General features: G+C 40.2%; 1 protein-coding gene across 1 annotated transcript in view; it reads right to left on the reverse strand.

Moving 5' to 3' along the window:
* LOC138949462 (uncharacterized) overlaps positions 1 to 26,704 on the reverse strand; it is a 166,847-nt gene that overhangs the window by 15,128 nt on the left and 125,015 nt on the right. Inside the window, exons 10-13 of the mRNA XM_070321294.1 lie at positions 26,490 to 26,573; positions 22,171 to 22,263; positions 10,911 to 10,994; positions 6,161 to 6,298 (exon numbers count right to left, since the gene is read on the reverse strand). Coding sequence (XP_070177395.1) covers positions 6,161 to 6,298; positions 10,911 to 10,994; positions 22,171 to 22,263; positions 26,490 to 26,573 — 399 coding nt within the window. The remainder of the gene's footprint in view (positions 1 to 6,160; positions 6,299 to 10,910; positions 10,995 to 22,170; positions 22,264 to 26,489; positions 26,574 to 26,704) is intronic.

Raw genomic sequence — 26,704 nt, forward strand, 5'->3', positions numbered from 1 at the left:
GTTGAATAGAGTGTGCGTGTGCATGTTCACATGTGTAATGCAACAGCAACGGGTAAAGGAGAGAGAATATCAGCACAGTAATTGTCAACTCACATACCTGTCAAACGCGACCCGGGAGACGCGCCCTGTGAAACCACACCGAATGCGCTAGATTTGAGCTTCTGCTACGTTATCTCGCGCTAAATAAATGCAATTGAACCTATTTATCAACTGAATGTGCTTTTCTTACATATTATATGAGTGACATATGGCACATCCCTTAAAATAAGACATGTTATAGACGTGAGAAGTGAGGGACGGAGCATATTCAGAATACCGTTATTGCGCAGTTGTCATCATTCTTTAAAAGCTTCAAAAATATAGTTCGCATGGGAAAACATTGGCCAACTCGGTTTTACCTGATCAATGGATGCATGTATAGTACAAAAAAGGTGAAATAAATCTTATAGCAATTTGTTCACACAGGAGGTGAGTTCTGATGAAATCTGCCTAGACTAATTTGGCCATCCCTGCTTATTTCCTTGGCAGCTTAGTTGATTTTTTCTGAGTAGTGATTGATCTTCTCCGGCAATCATGTTGATGTTGTGACCTTTACATTTGACCAAAATAAGCAACACTTTGTGTCATGCCTGAAGAGCATCAATACGTCCCAATACGTACATACAAGTGTGTGGTATTTAGAGGCTCTAGCTTCGTTGATGACACAACCATTTGTCGAGGGTAGCGTAGGCACCCGGTCTGCTCCCCGCCTAAAAAAGGCCAGTGCCGTTCCGTCTTCGAGGGGCTGCGTGGGTTTCATTTCGGAGTTTTCCTTCTCCTAGACGAGTTTCCTTCCATGGATGATGAGCCTCTTCTACCCTCGTTTTGAATTCAGAGTGGTCTTCTCTTAGGATAGCTGCCTGCCAGGGTTGACGAGCCTATCCTGCCCGGCTATTTGACCCATAGCTGGAGGTTGGTTCGTGGGCACCTGGGCGTTTTCACACACCGGTGGGCCCGCATGCCGCACGTCTAAGGGCCAACCTCCTCCGAGTCTTTGTAGTCTAGCCTGGGGCCTTGCGGTACCCAGTTTACGCCTGTCGCCGCGATGGAGGCACTACATAGGGCTTGTTGTGGAGAGGTTATTGTACTGGCAGGAGAAACTGACGCATTCTGCTCTCTTTTCGCATTGTCCTAAAAAGGACAGACGGTGCTAGCCAGCGGTGAGGGCTGAAAGCGAGAAGTGACAAGCACAAGACACTTCGCCAACACACTAGACACGTCACACAACCGTTTGGCAGGCGGCTCTAGCTTCAAAAACGTCAAAGAAATCTTAAATGTCAAGATTTTATGAACCGATCATGACCCTGTTGTGACCCCAACATTTGACAAGGGTCAACCAAACTGGGATCATCTCTAAAGATTTACCAAACCCTACAAGTGCGCAACGTTCTAGTGTTAAAAACACTCGAGATAACATCCAGCTTAAAAACATCCGACATCGATTGACCCCAAAAATCGACGTCGCTTACATGTTGCTAATATTTTGTCTGCAATAATTTCAGAATGTACTGACACAATCGTGACTAAAACGAGAGAAATCAATCGGACAGACTTTCTGTTTCAATATTGTGAAAATGATGACATGACAAGATTCAGAAAAACGAGGTTTGGGTAGTTGAACGGGGTTTCTTTCTGCCCGATCAGTTACAACAACATGACCTATTTGCATATATTTTCAGACATGAAAGAGGATGAACAGTTAAAACATTGCTTACATATACACTGAGCACAACAAGTTAAGGATATTTTTTCAGTGGTATAGCCCAGATGTTAAACAGCACTGTTTGGGTCAGAAAGATACGTTTGTTTGGAGATCAGTCTTTCTTCTGCTCAAACATTTGTTTCTTGGATCTGAGCAATATTTGGGTATGACGTCACAGATCCGTGACAACGCATTCCCTCACAAATGCCGTTTTCTGACCGCATGATTCACTTTCAACCGTCGAAACGGTGATGATATTTTACATTTGTTTACACCCGAAAGTTTATTTTGTGTATTGCCTAACAGTCTATATACATTTCGTTTAAATCAGTTGCGCAGTCAGGCTGATCTAGTGTATAAAAGAGAGCGACCACAATCCTGAACAAGTCGCGTAAGGCGAAAATACAACATTTAGTCAAGTAGCTGTCGAACTCACAGAATGAAACTGAACGCAATGCCATTTTTCAGCAAGACCGTATACTCGTAGCATCGTCAGTCCACCGCTCATGGCAAAGGCAGTGAAATTGACAAGAAGAGCGGGGTAGTAGATGCGCTAAGAAGGATAGCACGCTTTTCTGTACCTCTCTTTGTTTTAACTTTCTGAGCGTGTTTTAATCCAAACATATCATATCTATATGTTTTTGGAATCAGGAACCGACAAGAAATAAGATGAAAGTGTTTTTAAATTGATTTCGACAATTTAATTTTGATAATAATTTTTATATATTTAATTTTCAGAGCTTGTTTTTAATCCAAATATAACATATTTATATGTTTTTGGAATCAGCAAATGATGGAAAATAAGATGAAGGTAAATTTGAATCGTTTTATATAAAAACATTTTTTTTTTACAATTTTCCGATTTTTAATGACCAAAGTCATTAATTAATTTTTAAGCCACCAAGCTGAAATGCAATACCGAACCCCGGGCTTCGTCGAAGATTACTTGACCAAATGAGAGCGTGACAGTGCCGCCTCAACTTTCACGAAAAGCCGGATATGACGTCATCAAAGACATTTATCAAAAAAATGAAAAAAACGTTCGGGAATATCAATCCCAGGAACTCTCATGTAAAATTTCATAAAGATCGGTGGAGTAGTTTGGTCTGAATCGCTCTACACACACACACAGACAGACAGACACACACACACACACATACACCACGACCCGCGTCTCGATTCCCCCCTCTACGTTAACATATTTAGTCAAAACTTGACTAAATATAAAAATAGCAACAAATCCAGGGTTTTTCTGGTGTTTTGCTGGGTAGCTGCAGTTGATATGCAATAAATTTAAAACAACAAATAGCTGCCTCCAAATTTCACAGAACGATTTCAAAGACTCTCATCTGTATTCGTGGTAGTAATGAGAGCAAACGAAACCCGAGAATGGACGTTGTAACAGTTTTCCGTTAAAAATGTGTAAACGTTTGTAACGTCCCAGAAACAAATCTGACATGCACGCATCTTTGTATACGTTGCAAGAAATGATGCCATAACATGTGTGCCAAGTTTCAAAAACATTCTTGCATGGGGTCAACAGACATAGCCTCATGACTTTGAAGAAATAAAAAGTAACTATCACTACACTGCACTATTGTATTTTTAGACGATGACGTCTGCAAAACTCATATCAAGGTGGCTGAGTGATCGGGACACACACTTTCCACTATTCAGGTTACTTGCACAAAGCTCAGCGATTGAAACGTGTTTCTCTTAGTTAAGATCTGCTATTAAGTGTGTTGTTTTTGATATTTGTTTTTGGCACGGTGTTATGGTGTGCAAGCGCGTGAGTTTATGACGCTACCTCACCCACGACGCCTGTGTCAAGCTGGTTGTCTCCCTCATCTTCAGTCGTCTGGACTACTGCAACTCCCTTCTGGCTGGCCTTCCCGCCTTCATGGCCTACAACGAGTCCAGAACGCTGCTGCCAGGCTGACGTTGAGGAAGACGAAGCGAGACCACATCACCCCCCTACTTCGCTCCTTGCACTGGCTCCCTGTCAACACCCGAATCTCCTACAAACTGTCCACTCTCGTCTACAAGTGTCTCAACGACTCTGCTCCCGAGTACCTTCAATCCTCCCTGGACCTGTACACCCAGCCCTCCGACCGTCCCCTTCGTTCTGCTGCTGACCCACTCCGCCTTCACATCCCTCGCTGGAAACTGGCATCTGCTGGTCAGCGTGCATTTCCCTCCGCGGGCCCCTCCGTCTGGAACTCCCTGCCGCTTGAGCTTCGCCAGAGCCCCTCTCTTAACGCGTTCAAGAGTAGGTTGAAGACTCAGTTCTTCCCGTAGCTGGCTGCGACTTTCATGTTCGACGTGATGTGTTGTGTCCCAAAAGACATTCTTATGCTCTGCTCTGTGAGAGGTGTTTTCTTTGTGCTTAATATTATTTTGTTTGGACCTAGCTATTGATGTGTACATTGTTGTTAAACAGCTGTTTGTTGTATGTTTATCAGGGTTTGCTAGTGTGTGATAGGGTTCGTGTCCGTCTGTAGATGTTAGTTTCTTTGTTAGTCCTGTGTTGACAACTCTTCGACAAGCGCTTAGAACTGTACCCACGGAATACGCGCTATATAAGCTTCACATTGATTGATTGATTGATTGATTTATGGATCTGTCTATCATTGACTACGTGTGTGTTTGTATGTGTGCATGAAAACAAAATAATCCGAAGAGCTCCTAATAATTACACTTGTTGAGTTTGTGTGACTGTTTCTGTAGCTTGATGTTCACGATTTACGAATAAAGGGACAACCAAAAAAGGCGTTCTTTCTGTGTCATAACGGACAGATACCGGTTCTCTGTATAGTAGGCCGTTATGACCTCAAGAGAATGTTCTCACAGACTCTTAAAAACATGGCGATGTCCATCTCCAGAGTTCCAATTTCGTAGCATTCCAACTGTCTGATTCGTCACAGCAAATGCCAGATTGTGACTCGCCGTTATCAAGACGACAATGAGAACAACTCAGTGTTGCGTACATCTGACGTCATATTTTTGGAATCATATGACGTCATGTCTGCATTCTTCTGTCTGTTTGATTCTTTCTCTTCTTTACTTCTTTCTTATACAGCACAGCTGTGTTCAAAACACATGAACAGTTCTTTTCTGCAAGTTGTTCACATCATCCCGTCGCGATATAACCTTGAATGGTTGAAAACGACGTTAAACACCAAATAAAGAAAGAAAGTTCGTCATCATCCGTGAAGGCTATACGCATCCTATCGGAGAACGGGAAACACAATTATAGAAAGTGTCCCTAAAAAAAGTTGCGCGAAAGACACCAGGGACAGTGTTTTTCACCTCTTTTCAAACGAGTATAACTTTCGAGCCCGTGAAAGAATGTTTCTGACACTTGGCACTCATGTAACGGCACCATTCTTGGCAAAGTATACAAAGTTGCGTCCATGTCACATTTGTTTCTTGGACGTTACAAACGTTTACACATTTTTGTAGTTTTAGATTTATTGCATATGAACTGCGGCTACCCAGCAAAAACACCATAAAAACCAATTTTTGAGGGTAGGCGTGGTCATACCCAAATATTGCTCAGATCCAGGAAACACATTTTTGAGCAGAAGAAAGTCTGATATTCAAATACACGTATCTTTCTGACTTAAACACTGCTCTTCGACATCTGGGCTATACCACTGAAACAATATCATTAACTTGTTGTGCTCAGTGTACATCAACATGCATATTTTTCAGAGTACGATCCCATTCACCTCTTCTGGTGCCATTTGTCAGCATGGGAGTAATGATACATTTTGCAGATCAGTGCAGAAATATGTCATGATCAATTGTTTTTATTTGTTTACATGTGATTGTAGGGATCCTACTCGGCATTGAGTCATTTTTGGTTTGAATCCAGTGGATGCTTCATGAATTATATGTATGCGAATTGAGAAATTGATCACATTTTAGCCTACGAAAACGTGAAGTAATTATGTTATTTCCAGTCATATCGGAAAGGCATGTTACAATAATTCAAATAGAAAGACATCATTACAACACACGTACACCAGGGATTAATATCGCCTCCAAAATAGGTCATGTGGATGCAACTGATCAGACAGAAACCCCATTCAACTACCAAACCCTCGTTTATCTGAATCTTTTCAAGTCATCATTTTCATAATTCTGTAACAGAAAGTCTATCTGGATTGATTTCTCTCACTTTTGTCATACTTTTTCATCACACTCTGAAAATATCACACGCAAAATACTAGCGTCATCTTTGTTTAGTCGTCAATCGGTGTTCGATCTCTTTAAGTTTTGCTCATTCCTAAGACTATCCTGATACTGATGAATAAAAAAAATATGAAGTATGAAATAAGCGTCTCACACCCGCACTGTGGTGTAAGACACACACACACACACACACACACAGACACACACACACACACAGTCTACCTGTTGTGCAGAGTGGTGGAGATGTCCATCCAGCCAGACAAGCCTGACAGTGGCCAGTGGAGGAGTTACACGGCTGGTTATCAGCACAGCGACCACATGTGTCCGAGCATGTCGGACCGTACTTGTATTTCTTACAATCTGAGCAAAAAGAATGTGATAACTCGGATTAAGTATGTGTACATAACTAAAGCTGCCATCAAGGTAACAAGAAAAGAAAATATTGCTATTCGTTTAGACACGTGGGGGATGTCGGGGCTGTTTGTTTGTTTGTTTGTTTATTTGTTGCTTAACGTCCAGCCGACTACGCAGAGCCATATCAGGACGAGGAAGGGGGGGATGAAGGGGGCCACTTGTCAAGCGATTCCTGTTTACAAATGCACTAACCCATTACTTGTGTCCCAGCAGGCTTTAGTAAAACTAAATTAATACCTACTGGAAGATTACCAGTTTCCAGTATTTTAAAATAGGCTTAACCTATCTACTGCTGGACTTACATCAGAACACTAACAGATTAAACTATACATGAATCGCAAGACAAGCGGCAAGAGAAGAGATTTTTGGAAAAAATACAGGTGAATGAGCAAGAAGGCAGAAAAAGGAAAAGAATTCATGAAGAAAAAGAGAGCATGACAGGAAAGAGGAACCAAAAATCTACCTAACAGCAAACTAGAAAGCTCCTGCGGTTCCAAAAACAGGAGGGGCCTTTAATTTCATAACCGCAGTGCCCCACTGCGGGTTGTCGGGGCTGTGATTGGATAGTCTCACACATCCCTACACCGAACATCGGGCCATATTCCAACGGAAGTTAGCGAATATCATATTCGCAATAACAAAGACGCATGCTTCCGGTTTCTTTGACGTGTATGAAGTGCACGCATACCTGGTCAGGTTTGCTTCTGTGACTGGTCGACAGACGATGCAATTTGCTTCTGTGACTGGTCGACAGACGATGCCGTTTGCTTCTGTGACTGGTCGACAGACGATGCCATTTGCTTCTGTGACTGATCGACAGACGATGCCACTTGCTTCTGTGACTGTTCGACAGACGATGTCATTTGCTTATGTGACTGGTCGACGGACGATGCCATTTGCTTCTGTGACTGGTCGACAGACGATGCCATTTGCTTCTGTGACTGGTCGACAGACGATGCCATTTGCTTCTGTGACTGGTCGACAGACGATGCCATTTGCTTCTGTGACTGGTCGACAGACGATGCCATTTGCTTCTGTTACTGGTCGACAGACGATGCCATTTGCTTCTGTGACTGATCGACAGACGATGCCATTTGCTTCTGTGACTGGTCGACAGACGATGCCATTTGCTTCTGTGACTGGTCGACAGACGATGCCATTTGCTTCTGTGACTGGTCGACAGACGATGCCATTTGCTTCTGTGACTGGTCGACAGACGATGCCATTTGCTTCTGTGACTGGTCGACAGACGATGCCATTTGCTTCTGTGACTGGTCGACAGACGATCCCATTTGCAACATTTGCTTTCTTACCGTACATGAAATACATTCCGTGTAAAATCCAGTTCTTTAACAGGCAACAAACCTTGCACAATTATAGTAGCTGCAGTTTAGCATACGGTCTTTCCAATGTTTTGCACATCATTAGTAAACTCTCTTTTTCCTATGCAACGTCTTTTGTATGCAATGTTGAAATGAAGTTACCAGTCTTAAACATTAAGGAGAGGAGCTACCTTAAAGAACACCGTTTTTCTCTTCAAGTCATTTGATCACAATATTTATGAAACATAACTTTCTTTCTTTAGTTGGTGTTTAACGTCGTTTTCAACCACGAAGGTTATATCGCGACGGATAAAACATAACTGTTTGTAGTAAAATTCGGTGTGCTTTTGCTTCGAAGTATGTAGAGTAATGGTACATGATAACAAAAAAAGCATTTAGATTGACTTAGTACAAATTATTAAATGAAAAATAATCAAAGCGATGAATCAAAACATGTTAGTTCACGGATGACAAGATAATTTCAAAACTATTCATCGGGAAGATTTGAACTTTAGCAGAAATGTTTAAGACATTCTGATAAAGTTTTGTTTTAGAGGATAAGCTATAAGAAAAAAAGCTAAAGTATATAGATATTTCATCTTTACTTCGATAATTGGCACATTATAAGATAAATCGGTTTAAAAACAACCGGCTCCACTAGCTCAGCAGGTGTTACAAAACCATGATCTTACAAAATGCAATCCGTATGCGTCACAAGTACATCATAATCCCTTGGCACGTCAATTCTATCGTTAACTATCGTCGTCTTTGACAGAGTGGCGACAAAAAATATGTTCGTGCACGTTTTGTTTTACTGTCTCTCTATGCCAAACGGCCGGTGAAAACACAAACTCACTCTGCACTGAAAGAAACGACGGTCACTTTCTTTCTCTGACCGTAAGCTGGACTTTGCTTGCAAAGGGGGGCAACTTCTACTGAAACTCTCTACGAATGAAAAACATGTGTGGTTCATTGTGTCACTTCTGCCCCGGACAGTGACATTAACACATTTTCAAATGCTAGATGACAGTGATTAAATCCAGTCAAAAGTGAGTGCACATTGATGGCGCCGAGCAAGAACTTGCAGAGCTCTTGCTTCGGCAGCCGCGTGTTACAAGTCTTTCACGCAAAATGCTCGGACTCCTGCAGCGGAAAAAAGAAAAGAAAGAGACAGTGTGGCAGTGTCACAAAACCTCTGTCCGACTAGGCAGAGTCAAAGAAGCAAGGTCGCAGTTCAATATTTAAAAAAAAAAAACTTGGGTAAATCTGGTATGACACAGCAAGCCATGTAGTATTCTCTATTTAATGAGCTCACAACGTATTTTCTTGATAGCTCGATGGATATTTTCAGGGGTGAAAAATTGTCTCCAGCAAACATGTTCATGTTGAGTCTCTAAAAGTTTAAAAAAAAAAAAAACACTAAATTTTGGTCATGTATGATGATTATCAACCTACCACTGTGTAAAATTGTGACGCTTTTGCTTCCAAACTATATGAGAAAACATCAACTAAAAGGTTTTGTGAACATAAGCCTGCTGTGACCCTAACATTTGAAGATTGTCAACCAAACTGGGATCGAGTTGGTAGATTATAAAACCGCATATCATTTTTTCATAAAAAAATAGATGCTTTATCACAAAAAATAATTGATTCATCACAAATTATTTATTCAAAAAAACAAATTCTTAATCACAAAATGTAATACTTTTCTCCACAAAAAATGATGCTTCATCACAAAAAATACTATATTCCGCGTGCTGCCTTTTGTTGTGAATGCACATGTTCGCCAGTCTCATATACATCCACACACGCATCTTCAGCTTTATAGAGAAGAAACACTTCGGCAGGGCAGCTAGATCCGTGTTTACATCGATAGTAAACCTTCTTCCCGTCATAGGTTTTTGTAGCGACGGTGATGTACCAGGAATCCTTGGGAACATGATCGAGGGCTTCTGCAGAATCTTGAAACGTGTTTGTCCTCGCACAATCTTTTCCCTCTCCTCGTCTTCTTTTCGGTGGAGGCTCTTCATTTTCATCTTCTTCAGACGAGTCCATCAAACCGAAAGTAATTGGAGCAATAGGTGTAAATTCCTCTCCCACCTTGGGTTTGCTTTTCTTGCCAAAGTTAATGCAGCAACTAACAGGCAAAAGCAAAATCAATATACAAGAAGCGATAGAAAACTGATCAGTATCACGAAGTAGTGAGTCCAGTTCAGTCCAGTGAGTGAGTAGTGAGTCCAGTTCAGTCTCATACAAAGAAAGAAAACAAGCTCAGGGAAGAATATCACTCACATTGGAACGACAAGCGCTCAATCATACATTTTTGTGAATGTTTTATTTTATTTGTTGATTTGAGTATCTTTTCTGTTGATTAAACAGTATTTCTTTTGACGAACTAAATTTATTTAGAAGATACAGTTATTTTATTGATAATTGATATTATCTTTTGATTTAACTTTTTTTTTTTTACAGTTCAAATTTCTTGTGATAATGTAAATATTTCGTGATAAAACCATTATTTTTTGTGAAAATTGCATTATTTTTTGTGATAAAAGCATCATTTCTTTTGACGCATTAAATGGGTGCCTTATAAAACTCTAGCAGTGTGCAAGGTGTCACAGGTCTAGCTTCAAAAACACCTGCAATATCTTAAACGTTAAGTTGTTTTTGAATCGAACATGACCCCGCAGTGACCCCAACATTTGCTGAGGGTCAACCATGTCGGGAGATCATCAAACCCTAGAAGTATGCAAAGTTTCAAATCTGTATCTTAAAATACATCCGAGATAATCTCAACGTTACGTTTTTTGTCCAAGAACGGACGGCCGTCCAGCCAAGCATGCTAGGCGTCTTTGGAGCGGAGAATAAATTAAAACACTTTTTCTATGTTCTTTCTCCAAAGAAAATTAACAACCAACCGGCACTTTCACAGTTAAAGGTGGGAGTTGCAGGCTGGTTGCTCCAAACTCGCTTTGCCTAGCTTTCCATGGAAGCCCCATTTTTTTTCTATTCCTTTTCGTTCTTCTACTCCTGCTGCAGGAAGTGGTAGAAATGCATCGCGATCAGAGCAACATTGTCAGAATCTAAACCGGACGATACATGTGAGAGAAGTGTTGGAGAACGGACCCCGTTTCCCTTGGTCATTCTCCTCCTCTGCCCCTTTGTCACCGTACGTATGAGCCCCCTTTTAACGTTACAGCATCGTCTAACTTGGTGCCTGAGCAATTGCTACTTACTGCATTTGGCCTGTCCTGGGTCACACTCGAATCCATGGATACACAATGACTCCTTGCCGGTACAGTTCTGATCAAAGTCAAGCCCTGTGGAAGACATCATCACAATAATAATAATAAAAATAATTGTCAGTAAGTACTGGTGTCACATGACTGATGTGAAACAGTTGATTGGCTAATAGCAACACGCTTAAAACTGTTGGAGTGCGCTAACTTTTCCAGACAGTATTCTTCCGCCCTTTTCCAAAGCGAGGCTGTGCCCCTTCTTTTGATTTGAGAAGATTCTTCTCATCCTCCGTGTTAGTGACATGTAGCTTATCTTCTCCGCATTACCAAATGATGCTTGACCATAAATGTCCCGCGGCTAAAAGCAGAAGTGGTTTTTTTCTGAAAGATTTCATGCGCCTGTGCCACAGTGAGTCTGGCCTCTTCTTTCGACGAGCGAAGATTCTTCTCAGCCGCTGTGTTAGTGGCATGTAGCTTATCGTCTCTACAATACCAAACAATGATTGCTTGACCCTAACATTTCCCGCGGCTAAAAGCAGAAGTGTTTTGTTCCTGACATATTTCGAGCTGGACAAAGCAGCATTTGGAAGTCGACTGATTCAATAGACTGTCCTACTCGTATATATATATGTAGCAGACGACATCATCAGTTCAGGACTGAAATGAACGGTTTTCGCATATTCTAAGACAACTACGATGGAAACAGAAAACGCGAAGGCTTCAAAACATTCTTACCATGTAATCATAGCACCAACCTCCCAGATGAATGCAGGTGCATTGCGAGGAATAACATGCCAACTTTATTTTTTTGCGAATGAGGGAACGAACGTGTCCCTTTGAGTCGTTTGACATCAGGGGACGCCACTCAGTTTCTTGGGGGTCGTTCATTTTTTGGGGAGCATAGAACATTTCGGTACATGTTGTTTTTTATACCAATAATTAATACATAAGGGAAACTGTATGCTAACGGGTACATTTTGCACAACTGTAACTCATACTGTTAGTTGCTAATCGATGAAACGGTACAGAGGGTAATCAAATCGTAAAATGCATGGTCGGCGAAAAGTGCAAAGCCGACACACACACAAAAGTAGATCTAACTCGACATGTCCACAATTGATCCAAACGCTGGCAGAAAAATGTGCCTTTTCAAACGTTCCAATCTATTGTCGTTACTGACAATATCGTTATTGAAGCAATCACAGTGCGCTAAGAGATTTATAGAGCAAATCTTGAAAATAATTATTAAACTCAGCGCTTTGCGCTTTGTTCAATAATTCATTTTCTCGATTTGCTCTATAAATCTCTTAGCGCACTGTGATGTCTCAATAACTTAAAAAAATAATTGTCAGTAAGTACTGGTGTCACATGACTGATGTGATACAATTGATTGGCTAATGATAATGCGCTTAAAACTGTTGGCGCACTCTTGGACTGCTCTAACATTTCCAGAGAGCATATTCATGCGCCTCACAATGAGGCTGTGAATCTAATTTCGATTTGAACAGATTTTTCTTTTTCTTATATTAGTGACATACATGTAGCTTATTTTCTTCACATTACCAAATCTGCTTGATACTAAAATTCCCCGCAGCTAAAAGCAGAAGTGTTTTTCTGACAGATTTCGAGCTAAAGCATGCAGCATATGGTAGTCGATTTACGTTTGATAATGCCACTTGAAAGACAGGATGATACACGTATGGTAATGCCGGTTGAAAGATAGGATGATACACGTATGGTAATGCCGCTTGAAAGATAGGATAATACATGTTTGGTAATGCCGCTTGAAAGATAGGATAATACATGTTTGGTAATGCCGCTTGAAAGATAGGATAATACATGTTTTGTAATGCCGCTTGAAAGATAGGATAATACATGTTTGGTAATGCCGCTTGAAAGATAGGATAATACATGTTTGGTAATGCTGCTTGAAAGATAGGATAATACATGTTTGGTAATGCCGCTTGAAAGATAGGATAATACATGTTTGGTAATGCTGCTTGAAAGATAGGATAATACATGTTTGGTAATGCCGCTTGAAAGATAGGATAATACATGTTTGGTAATGCTGCTTGAAAGATAGGATAATACATGTTTGGTAATGTCGCTGGAAAGATAGGATAATACATGTTTGGTAATGCCGCTTCAAGATAGGATAACACATGTTTGGTAATGCCGGTTGAAAGATAGGATAATACATGTTTGGTAATGCTGCTTGAAAGATAGGATAATACACGTATGGCAATGCCGCTTAAAAGATATGAAAATGCATGTTTGGTATTGTCGCTTGAAAGATAGGATAATGCATGTCTGGTAATACCGCTTGAAAGATAGGATAATACATGTTTGCTAATGCCGCTTGAAAGATAGGATAATACATGTTTGGTAATGCTGCTTGAAAGATAGGATAATACATGTTTGGTAATGTCGCTTGAAAGATAGGATAATACATGTTTGCTAATGCCGCTTGAAAGATAGGATAATACATGTTTGGTAATGTCGCTTGAAAGATAGGATAATACATGTTTGGTAATGCCGCCTGAAAGATAGGATAATACACGTATGGCAATGCCGCTTGAAAGATATGAAAATGCATGTTTGATAATGTCGCTTGAAAGATAGGAAAATGCATGATTGTTAATGCCGCTTGAAAGATAGGATAATATATGTTTTGTAATGCCGCTTCAAAGATAGAATCAGGATCAGGATCGATACATTGCAGAAACTGTTTTAGGTTATCGTCGCATTGGAAATGATGATACACGTATATATGGTAATGCAGCTTGAAAGATAGGACAATACATGTTTGGTAATGCCGCTTGAAAGATAAGATAATCCATGTTTGGTAATGCTGCTTCAAAGATAGGATAATACATGTTTTGTAATGCCGCTTGAAATATAGGATAATGTATCGATTGGAGATTGGATTTCCCTTCTTTGAGTCATGTGACGTCAGAGGCCGACAAAACTTTATGATTTGGCTTTTCAGGTTGACCGAAACTTCAAAGGAACTAAAAAAAAAAAACCGTCATGTGTTTGATTGCTTGTGTGTGTGCTGTTCAATGTCAAAACAACAACAAAGTGAGTACATGACGTGTGTTTTGTAGTTCCTCTGAAGTTTCGGTCAACCTGAAACGCCCAAATATGAAGCTTATGTGTTTGATTGCATACATGTATGTGGATTGCATGCATGTGTGTGTGTGCTCGTTCAATCGTCAAAACAACAACAAAGTCATAAGTACCTGAAAGGAATTCGATCGATACATAAATGTTATTTGCGTGTTTGACCAAAATATGACATTTTACACAGATCTCGACAGTCATTGTTCACCTCGACCGCTAGCGCGGTCTCGGAGAACAATGACTGTCTCGATCTGTGTAAAATGTCATATTTTGGTCAAACACGCAAATAACGTATAATATATGTTTGGTTATGCCGCTTGAAAAAATAGGACAATACATGTTTGGTAATGCCGCTTGAAAGATAGAATGATACACGTATATATGGTAATGCCGCTTGATAGATAGGATAATACTTCGTATGGTAATGCCGCTTGAAAGATAGGATAGTACACGTATGGTACTGCGACTATTTACAAAGCGCATGTATCCACGGTTTAACCATGCTCAAAGTGCTCTACAATTATTGGAAGAAAATACAACAACAACATAACATTAGTTACAGTGCAATGACTTACATATCAATGAATAACACATTGCACAATAAAACATTATCACAAACACAGACGCGGACACACACACACACACACACACTATATATATAATACACATTGCACAATATGAGTTATTTTTAATATGCTGACTGTTAGCAAATGATAACAGACATGTCGAGAAAAAAGATATCAAGCATGAGCCTTTTAGGCGAATGCTGATATCGTTTGTGAGACATGTCTGTTATCATTTGCTAACAGTCAGCATATTAGAAATAACGGTTTTATTACCGTTTAATTTGACCAAAGGAAATTTCGAAGCGACCCCGCGAATTAGACAGAACAGCCGCAATGGGAACTGGAGGCTCCTACCTGATTATGCCTGTCAGTCAAAGAATTCTCGTGACCTGGGTCAGCCAATCAGAGTAACACACCTTACGTTATGAATATGCACAGGTCAAATGCGTTTGACACACAACAAACCATGTTGAACCTGCGTTTCGGTTGCTTCGCATTTTCTTGTTGAACAGAGAGCGACAGATTTAGAACCGACTCCAGACGGATGGGAAATGACGTAAAGATACATTTGACGTAAAGCGAGTGACCCAATTTCACTTGATTTCCCGAACTTTGATAATTTAGATTTCAAGTGAGGGAGTCGGCATTGCACACTCAGAGGATGGGCGGTGCCTCGCTGTTCCGTAAAGCACCCACCGACAAAACTCGCGTTTCGGTATTTTTTAGATAAAGAGAGTATTATATGACAGCATTTGAAGTGTCATTCTTTAGAATAAATCACACTGATATTGCTGATTTAAATTTGTACTTTGTCTTGTTCATTTTTAGCTTGATAAACAAAAAGGGTCCCTGCCTGAACGTTATAACATTTAGAGGGTCACCTAGAATCCGTCCTGATTGGTCAAAAAGCCATATGGGGCACTGAATTGGTAATAATAATATATAATCAAAAACATAAGCACTCACGCGCGAGCGCGCACAGAACAAACACGTGAAAAGCTATGTACAGTACATGGGGCAAAAATGACCATCAGGAACGGACCAGGCTTGAAAGCGTATTCTATGGTAAATGTTTGCGGAAAAAGTGTTTTTTGGCTCACGTAAGTGTAGCCTATGCGATGCTAACTTTTGTCTGTCTGTGCGTGCGTGCGTGCGTGCGTGTGTGTGTGTGTGATAGAAACTTTAACATTTCCGAGTCTATGGATAAAGCTCGCATAAGAAGATTACGTCTCGGTCAAAAGTGTTTGACGTGTGTGATAGAAACTTTTACATTTGAAGACGTCACATTATGACGTAAGAGGGTTAGACGTCACGCGAAGGAATTACTGAAAGTCTCGGCAGACTAGTTGGCAGATCTAGTGTCTCGCTTTCTTGCACAGTTTCACCTATGCTTACTGTGTGTGTGTGTGTGTGTGTGTGTGTATGTGTGACGGAGTGATTGAGTTTGTGTTACTGTTTGTCGATTTCTTACGTGAGCCTTGAAGGCTTCGCCTCTTGTTTAGTTTTGATTTTAACTGTGACAGGGAAGAGCAACTACGGAGGTTAGCGGGCAGTGAATTCCAAACAGAAGGAGCTTGATGCTTAAGGGGCCAGTACTACCTAGCGGAGGGTTGTTTGTTCATGCCAGTAGTAAACCACCTAAATATAGAGATAACAGTTTCAAATTTTGGCTACTGTTTCTTGACATAATGGAGATACTGTAGACACAAACAGAATTTCAAAAACATAATTAATAGCTGCACACACACACAACAAATGTAGCCAAAACCGAAATGTCGTTTATTACCCGCAAGGCCGTAATGATACAGGCCAAACTAATCATAGGAGGGTATGGCATTTTGCCAAGTTGTTCTGGACATAAGTCATCATGGTGGGAACCTCTAACAATGTGATAATCATTATTGAGGACATTTACACAATTTTTACTTTTCGAGAATTTTTTGTGTCGATAATTACTACTTTAAAAAATTCCCATTTGAGTTCTGCTCCATTTTCTTTCAATGTTAGAGGTTCCAACCATGGGCATATATACCAAAATCAACTGTGGAAAATGGCAACACTCTATCTTTAATACTTTTGTTTTAATCATTACATTAGTGACAAAAATGTGTCGATTTTGCGATTTCGTTGGCCAGATTGTCAAAAGTCAGCACAGATACCCCCTTTTTAAACCCGTCTATCTCGTAAGATATTATATTTAGATGCAAAATTCCAACGGATTCGTAAATTTCAGCCAATTGTACCTTAGAATAATACAAACTCAACTTTGAATTAAAAAAAAGTGATTTTTTGTAAAAGTTCAGCTAGTACTGGGCCCTTAAAGGATGTATTTCCGTATGTTTCCAGTTTAAATGTTGGTACTGAATGAGCATCTACATGACGGGGGGGATGTTTGTGTGTGTATGCGAGTTGTGAACAAGACTGGCGGGAAAGAAACATGGTGTGAGGAGGTCATTTGGCATTTTTAGGCAAAGGGAGAGTATGTGTCATTATGTTGTAGTTCGCTTTCATTATTATTTTGGTTATGGATTTTGGTTCAAGATATCTCTGGTACCACCACTCTAACCGCACCTAGTCATCAAGATAATGAATAAACCAGCGATATTATCAAAAACATGTTTATTTTTGGTTATTTCTGGTGTGTTTGAAGAAGCAGATGGTGTGTGAAATGATGGTGCATGAAATTCGAAAATGACAATGTACATACTCTTTTTTTAATTTTTTCAAACCGCTGTGCACAGGAAAATGTGTACTTTTCAGCAATGCTGAGGAAAATTAAGACCTACCTACCGCTAGTATGCTTCCACGTCATTTTGTTGACAAGAGTTGTTGAAAACTATACATTTAGTAGTAATGTCAGCTATATTTTGGTCTTGTTTTTTTATGATGTCCCGTGCTGTGCACGGAGTACTGCTAGTCAATGTATATTTGTGATCGAAACATTCCTGCCTAACATTTAGGCCATACTCTTGTGAAAATGTCTAACTCTTTTTTTTCCTTTCCTTTTTATATTTAGTCAAGTTTTGACTAAATATTTTAACATCGAGGGGGAATCGAAACGAGGGTATGGTGTATGTGCGTCTGTCTGTGTGTGTGTGTGTGTAGAGCGATTCAGACTAAACTACTGGACCGATCTTTACGAAATTTGACATGAGAGTTCCTGGGTATGAAATGCCCGAACGTTTTTTTCATTTTTTTGATAAATGTCTTTGATGACGTCATATCCGGCTTTTCGTGAAAGTTGAGGCGGCACTGTCACGCCCTCATTTTTCAACCAAATTGGTTCAAATTTTGGTCAAGTAATCTTCGACGAAGCCCGGGGTTCGGTATTGCATTTCAGCTTGGTGGCTTAAAAATTAATTAATGACTTTGGTCATTAAAAATCGGAAAATTGTAAAAAAAAATAAAAATTTATAAAACGATCCAAATTTACGTTTATCTTATTCTCCATCATTTGCTGATTCCAAAATTATATAAACATATTATATTCGGATTAAAAACAAGCTCTGAAAATTAAATATATACAAATTATTATCAAAATTAAATTGTCCAAATCAATTTAAAAACACTTTCATCTTATTCCTTGTCGGTTCCTGATTCCAAAAACATATAGATATGATATGTTTTGGATTAAAAACACGCTCAGAAAGTTAAAACAAAGAGAGGTACAGAAAAGCGTGCTATCCTTCTTAGCGCAACTACTACCCCGCTCTTCTTGTCAATTTCACTGCCTTTGCCATGAGCGGTGGACTGACGATGCTGCGAGTATACGGTCTTGCTGAAAAATGGCAGCTACTTGACTAAATATTGTATTTTCGCCTTACGCGACTTGTTTTTCCTTTTTTACATTTAGTCAAGTTTTGACTAAATGTTTTAACGTAGAGGGGGGAATCGAGACGAGGGTCGTGGTGTATGTGCGTGTGTGTGTCTGTGTGTGTGTGTGTGTGTGTGTGTGTGTGTGTGTGTGTGTGTGTGTGTGTGTGTGTGTGTGTGTGTGTGTGTGTGTAGAGCGATTCAGACTAAACTACTGGACCGATCTTTATGAAATTTGACATGAGAGTTCCTGGGTATGAAATCCCCGAACATTTTTTTCATTTTTTTGATAAATGTCTTTGATGACGTCATATCCGGCTTTTCGTGAAAGTTGAGGCGGCACTGTCACGCTCTCAGTTTTCAACCAAATTGGTTGAAATTTTGGTCGGGTAATGTTCGACGAAGCCCGGACTTCGGTATTGCATTTCAGCGTGGTGGCTTAAAAATTAATTAATGACTTTGGTCGTTAAAAATCTGAAAATTGTAAAAAAAATATGTTTTTTATAAAACGATCCAAATTTACGTTTATCTTATTCTCCATCATTTGCTGATTCCAAAAACATATAAATATGTTATATTTGGATTAAAAACAAGCTCTGAAAATTAAACATATAAAAATTATTATCACAATTAAATTTTCCAAACCAATTTAAAAACACTTTCATCTTATTTCTTGTCCGTTCCTGATTCCAAAAACATATAGATATGATATGTTTGGATAAAAAACACGCTCAGGAAGTTAAAACGAAGAGAGGTACAGAAAAGCGTGCTATCCTTCCCAGCGCAACTACTACCCCGCTCTTCTTGTCAATTTCACTGCCTATGCCGTGAGCGGTGGACTGACGATGCTACGAGTATACGGTCTTGCTGCGTTGCATTGCGTTCAGTTTCATTCTGTGAGTTCGACAGCTACTTGACTAAATGTTGTATTTTCGCCTTACGCGACTTGTTGTTTTGTTTTTTTGGACGGCGGGGGGGCGGGCGTCAGTGTACCTCTAATAGTGTCATACACATGTAACAAAGGCAGTAAAGCTACATCGTAGGAACAACGGGCTGTCCTTCATTCCAAACTTTCAACTGTTATGCAAACAAAAATATAGGCCAAAGAAAGAGTGACGATATAAAAACAAGACAATAGGTTTACAAAAAAGGAAAGAAAACAAGAAAATAGGTAAACGAAAGAGAGAAGATATGAAAACAAGAAAAGAGGCAGAAGAAAGAGAAGATATGAAAACATTTAAATAATTTAAAGAAACAGAGAAAATATCATCACAAGAAAAAAGGCCAAACAAAAACAGAATGATGACACAAGAGAAGAAGTCAGAGAAAGAGAGAAGATATGAACACAAGCAAAGAGGTGAATGAAAGAGAGAAGATATGAACACAAGCAAAGAGGTGAATGAAAGGGAACATATAAGAAACACAAGCAAAGAGGAGAATGAAAGGGAACATATAAGAAACACAAGCAAAGAGGAGAATGAAAGAGAGAAGATATGAACACAAGCAAAGAGGTGAATGAAAGGGAACATATAAGAAACACAAGCAAAGAGGTGAATGAAAGGGAACATATAAGAAACACAAGCAAAGAGGTGAATGAAAGGGAACATATAAGAAACACAAGCAAAGAGGTGAATGAAAGGGAACATATAAGAAACACAAGCAAAGAGGTGAATGAAAGGGAACATATAAGAAACACAAGCAAAGAGGTGAATGAAAGGGAACATATAAGAAACACAAGCAAAGAGGTGAATGAAAGGGAACATATAAGAAACACAAGCAAAGAGGTGAATGAAAGGGAACATATAAGAAACACAAGCAAAGAGGTGAATGAAAGGGAACATATAAGAAACACAAGCAAAGAGGTGAATGAAAGGGAACATATAAGAAACACAAGCAAAGAGGTGAATGAAAGGGAACATATAAGAAACACAAGCAAAGAGGTGAATGAAAGGGAACATATAAGAAACACAAGCAAAGAGGAGAATGAAAGGGAACATATAAGTAACACAAGCAAAGAGGTGAATGAAAGGGAACATATAAGAAACACAAGCAAAGAGGTGAATGAAAGGGAACATATAAGAAACACAAGCAAAGAGGTGAATGAAAGGGAACATATAAGAAACACAAGCAAAGAGGTGAATGAAAGGGAACATATAAGAAACACAAGCAAAGAGGTGAATGAAAGGGAACATATAAGAAACACAAGCAAAGAGGTGAATGAAAGGGAACATATAAGAAACACAAGCAAAGAGGTGAATGAAAGGGAACATATAAGAAACACAAGCAAAGAGGTGAATGAAAGGGAACATATAAGAAACACAAGCAAAGAGGTGAATGAAAGGGAACATATAAGAAACACAAGCAAAGAGGTGAATGAAAGGGAACATATAAGAAACACAAGGAAAGATTTTAAAGAAAGAGAAAACATATGAACACAAAGAAATAGGTAAAAGAAAAAGAGAATATGCGAACACAACAAAATACATCAAAGAAAGAGAGAAGATTTTGTGTTTGTTTGCTTAACGCCCAGCCGACCACGAAGGGCCATATCAGGGCGGTGCTGCTTTGACATATAACGTGCGCCACACACAAGACAGAAGTCGCAGCACAGGCTTCATGTCTCACCCAGTCACAATATTCTGACACCGGACCAACCAGTCCTAGCACTAACCCCATAATGCCAGACGCCAGGCGGAGCAGCCACTAGATTGCCAATTTTAAAGTCTTAGGTATGACCCGGCCGGGGTTCGAACCCACGACCTCCCGATCACGGGGCGGACGCCTTACCACTAGGCCAACCGTGCCGGTTAAGAGAGAAGATATGAACACAACGAAAGACACCAAAGAAAGGAAAAAGATATACACACAAGGAAATATATCAAAGAAAGAGAGAAGATATGAACACAGGGGAAGACACCAAAGAAAGAGAGAAAATATGAACACAAAGAAAGACATCACATAAAGGGAAAATATATAAATACAAGGACAGATATCAAAGAAAGAGAGAAGATATGAACACAAGGAAAGACACCAAAGAAAGGGATAATATATAAACACAGAGAAAGACATCAAAGGAAGGGAAAATATATCAACACAAGTCAAGATATCAAACTGACAAAGAAAGAGAAAGCTAGGCGGGGATGTAGCTCAGACGGTAGCGCGCTGGATTTGTATCCAGTTGGCCGCTGTCAGCGTGAGTTCGTCCCCACGTTCGGCGAGAGATTTATTTCTCAGAGTCAACTTTGTGTGCAGACTCTCCTCGGTGTCCGAACACCCCCGTGTGTACACGCAAGCACAAGACCAAGTGCGCAAGAAAAAGATCCTGTAATCCACGTCAGAGTTCGGTGGGTTATAGAAACACAAAACTACCCAGCATGCTTCCTCCGAAAACGGCGTATGGCTGCCTAAATGGCGGGGTAAAAAACGGTCATACACTTAAAATTCCACTCGTGCAAAAAAAACACGTGTGTACGTGGGAGTTTCAGCCCACGAACGCAGAAGAAGAAGAATACAGTAAAAGGATACGAACACACGGACAAATATCAACGAAAGGGATAAGATATGAACAAAAGGAAATAGGTAAACGAAACAGAAGATAAGAACACAACGAAAGACACCAAAGAAAGAGAACAGATATAAACACAAGGAAAGACATCAAAGAAATGGAAAATATATGAACACAAGGACAGATATATCAACGAAAGGGAAAACATATGAAAACAAGAAAATAGGTCAAATCAAGGAAGAAGACTCACTACACTCGCCACCGTCACACACTGTCCCAGCTATGCAGTAGGTTTCATTCCCCAGGCTACTGTTACTGCTACAGTTACTGCCGACGTTGATATCTGAATCAATACAAATACAATAAAAGAGCAAAGTAGAATCAATATATAACTACAATACACAGCACAGTCAGGGCTCCCCAAAGTGCGTGTCTCTGGGCCCTATACGTATAGAAGTCAAAAACACGTACTAGAAATGTATAGAGGGGGTCCCGGAACGCACTGAAATTCAAAAGAGCGGGACCTGGAATGCACTGAACTTTATCGTGCTATTTTCGTGCTATGTAGATGCTATTTTCAGACTGCAATGTTCAGCTACTGCGTGCAATTTTCAGACAGTATACATCTCGTGTAAGTACCAATGTCCATTTCACGCACGAAGAAAATCGGAAAGGAGGTTAATAGCGATGCAAAAGTAGCGATGCCCGGCAAATGTTATTTACTAACAAGAAAAGCAAATACATTATACGAATCTCCCTCGTCATGTCTAATAGAGTTTTGCAGGTCTTAAAAGGGGGATTCTACTGCCTATGACCCCATGACCCCCCCCCCCCCAAAAAAAAAAGAGACAAAAACAGCTGTTCCAGCTTCATAAAATAATGTTCAAGAGAACTTTCACATCCGACTGATTGACACAAATGTCATCCTTATGTAACCTGTATCAATTCATTTAGTTATTCACCCAGTATTCAAACTTACACAACCCCCAACCTTCTTCTACAGCCCTGATATGGCCCTTCGTGGTCGGCTGGGCGTTAAACAAACAAACAAACAAACCTTCTTCTGCCTTACTTAACATCTATCAATTTTTGGTTAAAAAAAGATTAATTTTTTTCTCTCACAAGAATCATAGTAATTACTCATTTTCTTTCCCAAATCGGGTTTTGGTTAGCCCAGACAAAATATGTATACTCAGACACTTGAGTGACCTCATTACTGACACAATGTCATATAACATGATGTCATTACCAAGAATCTAGCCAAGACTGTGACCAAATCAAACATCAGAGCATCATGACGTCAAGATTTATATCCTTGATAGCTAAGTGGACATTTTCAGTGGTGAAATTCTTTTCCAGCAAACATGTTCATGCTTTGATGAAAACAAGCCAAATTGTGGTCATGTCTGCTGATTACCAACACTACAATTTCGTGAAATTAGGAGGCTCTTGCTCCCAAAATAACTTCAATGCACACCTTTTTACAAACACGTCTCCGCTGACATGTGACCCCAAAATGTGACGAGGGTCAAACAAACTAGGGTCACATCAGTAGATTATCAAACACTTGAAGTTTCAAAGCTCTAGCTTCAAAAACGAATGAGATAACGTCGATGTTAAGTTATTATGAATCGAACATGACCCCCTGTGACCCAAAAACTTGACAAGGGTCAATCAGACTTTCGTCAAGTCGGGAGATTATCAAACCCTAGAAGTGTGCACAGAACCAAAGCTCTGGGTTCAAAAACATCCAAAACAACCTTAACGTTAAGCTTTTATGAAACGAACATGACCCTGGTGTGCCCCCCAAATTTGAGAAGTGTCAACCAAACTAGGGTCACTTCGTGACATCATCCAACCCTTAAATTGTGCAAAGATTTAGAGGTCTAGCTCTAAAACCGTTCGAGATAACCCTAAAGTTAAGTTTTTTTTGTCCATGCAGTATAATTACTATACAGACGGACACATATGAATCCTAATAGAAAATACTCGCCAATTACTCAAATGAGTCAACAAGCTCGGGAAAAGCTGTGCCGGGCGACGTCAACGATGAACAAACACAGAAACACAGATCAAGCAAAGCAATGGATGGAAAAAGCAAACTACCACCGACTATGAAAAGAGTTCGACACTTCCAGGCGGAGTGGAAAAGAACATTCATCTGGTTAAGGTTTTAAGACGAGAACATGTTCTAAAGTATCTGCAGTATCTGCAAGGATGCAAACCTAAGCAGTGGTTCGAATCCAAATGCAATTGCTTGGGGGTCATACAACTTGCAAAGATCGGCCATGAATCGCCATAAAAGTTCAAAAGATCACATGTCGACAGGCATTGTGCAAACAGAGCTGAAATAAATGGACGTATCAAGAAGTAACGTGAATGTTCGCATTCGTAATTTTTCAAAAAACATACAGAGAGAGAGAGAGAGAGAGAGAGAGAGAGAGAGAGAGAGAGAGAGAGAGAGAGAGAGAGAGAGAGAGAGAGAGAGAGAGAGAGAGAGAGAGAGAGAGTTTACTCTGACATGTTTACAGAGAAAAGTAAGAACACAAGACAAACACAATAAAAAGAACAGGAATTCAAGTAGAAAGAGTGTGTGGGTGTGTTTGTGTGTCTGTGTGCGTTTATGTGTCTGTGTATATGTGTGTGTGTACGTGTGTGTCACGTTTTATAGTCAAATGAATGACCTAAAACGGTCAATTACTGCTAACTGACTAACCACACCACGATCCACTCTCGCAGTCACACAAAAAAGTTAGAATCAACAAAAGTATAAGTTCTAGACGTCTGTTTATATACTTGTACACTAATTCTCCACCTCCCTCTTCTCGTGAAGCCAAAAGTGTTTTTACGACCAAGTCGTAAAACACAAATAACTGACAAAAAGCCAGTTAAAGTTTATGAAATAATAAGAACACGCTGAACCGTGTAAAGTTAGAAAACACTTAGCTGCTCTGTAAAAAGTCTTAGTCTGTACAGGCGTTAACACTCCACGTTGTCACAACTCAAAGTTCTTCATAAAGGGTTAGAAAGATGACAAGGTGGGGGGGCGTTTACGCATGGGTGCACTCAACTCTCGGTGTAGCCAGGGTCCATTCGATGAAACGCAGTGGCGCAGTGGAGCATACAGGTGAGAGTCGCAGCAACACCAGCAACAGCCGTAGAACAGCAACCGTACAACAACGAACAGCAAGAGTGTAGCCCGTCTCCAGCAAAAGTGTAGCACGTCTCCAGCAACCAGGTAGCAACAAGGCAGCAACCGGGTAGCAACACGGTAGCAACAAGGTAGCAAACCTCCAGCAAGTCTCCAGCAAGCTGAAACAGAGTAGTTGGTGCAGTGACCATGGCAACAATCCCCCCTTTTCCCACATTTAAACATATCTAATTTCCCCCTTCAGCGAGCACGTGGTACCTGCAAGAATAGACTTTTAATAACAACTCAAGACATTTTCTCCTCCTCTCCATATCTGCAAAAAACATATACAGATTACAATTTAGCGTTATAATGAGCAAGTTATACGCTATCATGGAGAAACAAAACAGAGTTTACATTTCACAGACATTGACCGGTCACCAGCGTAAAGTAACGGCTAAATTACCTCAACAGCTCGTAAAACGTAGCTCTCCCAAGCAAACCGCTTGAATATTTGGCTCCCGCTCGTCAGCGAAAATATGTAGCCAAATCCCTCCGTCCTTAGCCTTCTGTGTATTGCACTAACATCAGAAGCCCGTTGGTAGACCTAAACCAGTCTTTCAACGCGTTGGAATCCTCCAAATCGTAGTCAACGGAATCCAGACCTTGACGTCTGTAAAGCATGTAGCGAAAAGAACGCAAGACGGGAAAAAATAAAAACCATGTGATCTCCCTGACCAATCAGCAATCGCCTGTCCCAGAACAAGTGATCTCCCTGACCAATCAGCAATCGCCTACCATACGCAGGTATAGCATGCCCGGAACACGTGATTTAATAGTGAGCGAAGAATCACCCCATTTTCCCCGCACGGATTTCACGCCGACACTTTCCACGTGAATTTCGTGATCGTTTAGCAGAACCTTTTCGCAATGCGGCTACCAGCACAGGCGCATTGCATTGCAATTTGGGAAAGGCGCCCCACAAAGAGTTCATTTCCCACTCGTGTCACTGAAACAGTGACAGTGTGTGTCTCTGTGTGTGTGTTCTATTCACCAATGTGTTGTTAGAATGTCATGTCCTGATAAATATATGTCAATGAAAAAGACACGTCAGAGTGCACTATGCGTGCATGACTACAATGCTTTGTGAGTACACCGCTCGGCAATGTCTTGCTGGCCGGCTTGAAACCCTGACACATCTCTTTTGACTGCTCCGGTTAGTAAATAACACGACTAGAAAATCACAGCAAACCGTATTGCTTGCTTTCAATTGATAATATCATTGGGTAAGCGAGACAATCATTATTGACAAAGACGGTCATATGGTGTGTGTGTGTGTATGTGTATGTGTGTGTGTGTGTGTGTGTGTGTGTGTGTGTGTGTGTGTATGTGTGTGTGTGTGTGTGAGTATGTGTCTGTGACAATACAGCTGTACTTACTGCAGACGTCATTGACACAGATGTGGTCCAGATGACACCTTCTGACCTCGCTGCGATCTGCGCAGCTTTTGCCAGCCTCAAATTCTGGTATACAACATGTCATTTAAATAGTAAACCAACGCTTTGCAAAACAAGAAAAACAAGTACCGGTAGTATTCCATCTGTCGGCCTGAAACAAAAAACACGTCGCGTAAGGCGAAATTACTACATTTCGT

Source organism: Littorina saxatilis, linkage group LG15 (assembly GCF_037325665.1).
Source record: "Littorina saxatilis isolate snail1 linkage group LG15, US_GU_Lsax_2.0, whole genome shotgun sequence".
NCBI classification, from domain to species: domain Eukaryota; kingdom Metazoa; phylum Mollusca; class Gastropoda; order Littorinimorpha; family Littorinidae; genus Littorina; species Littorina saxatilis.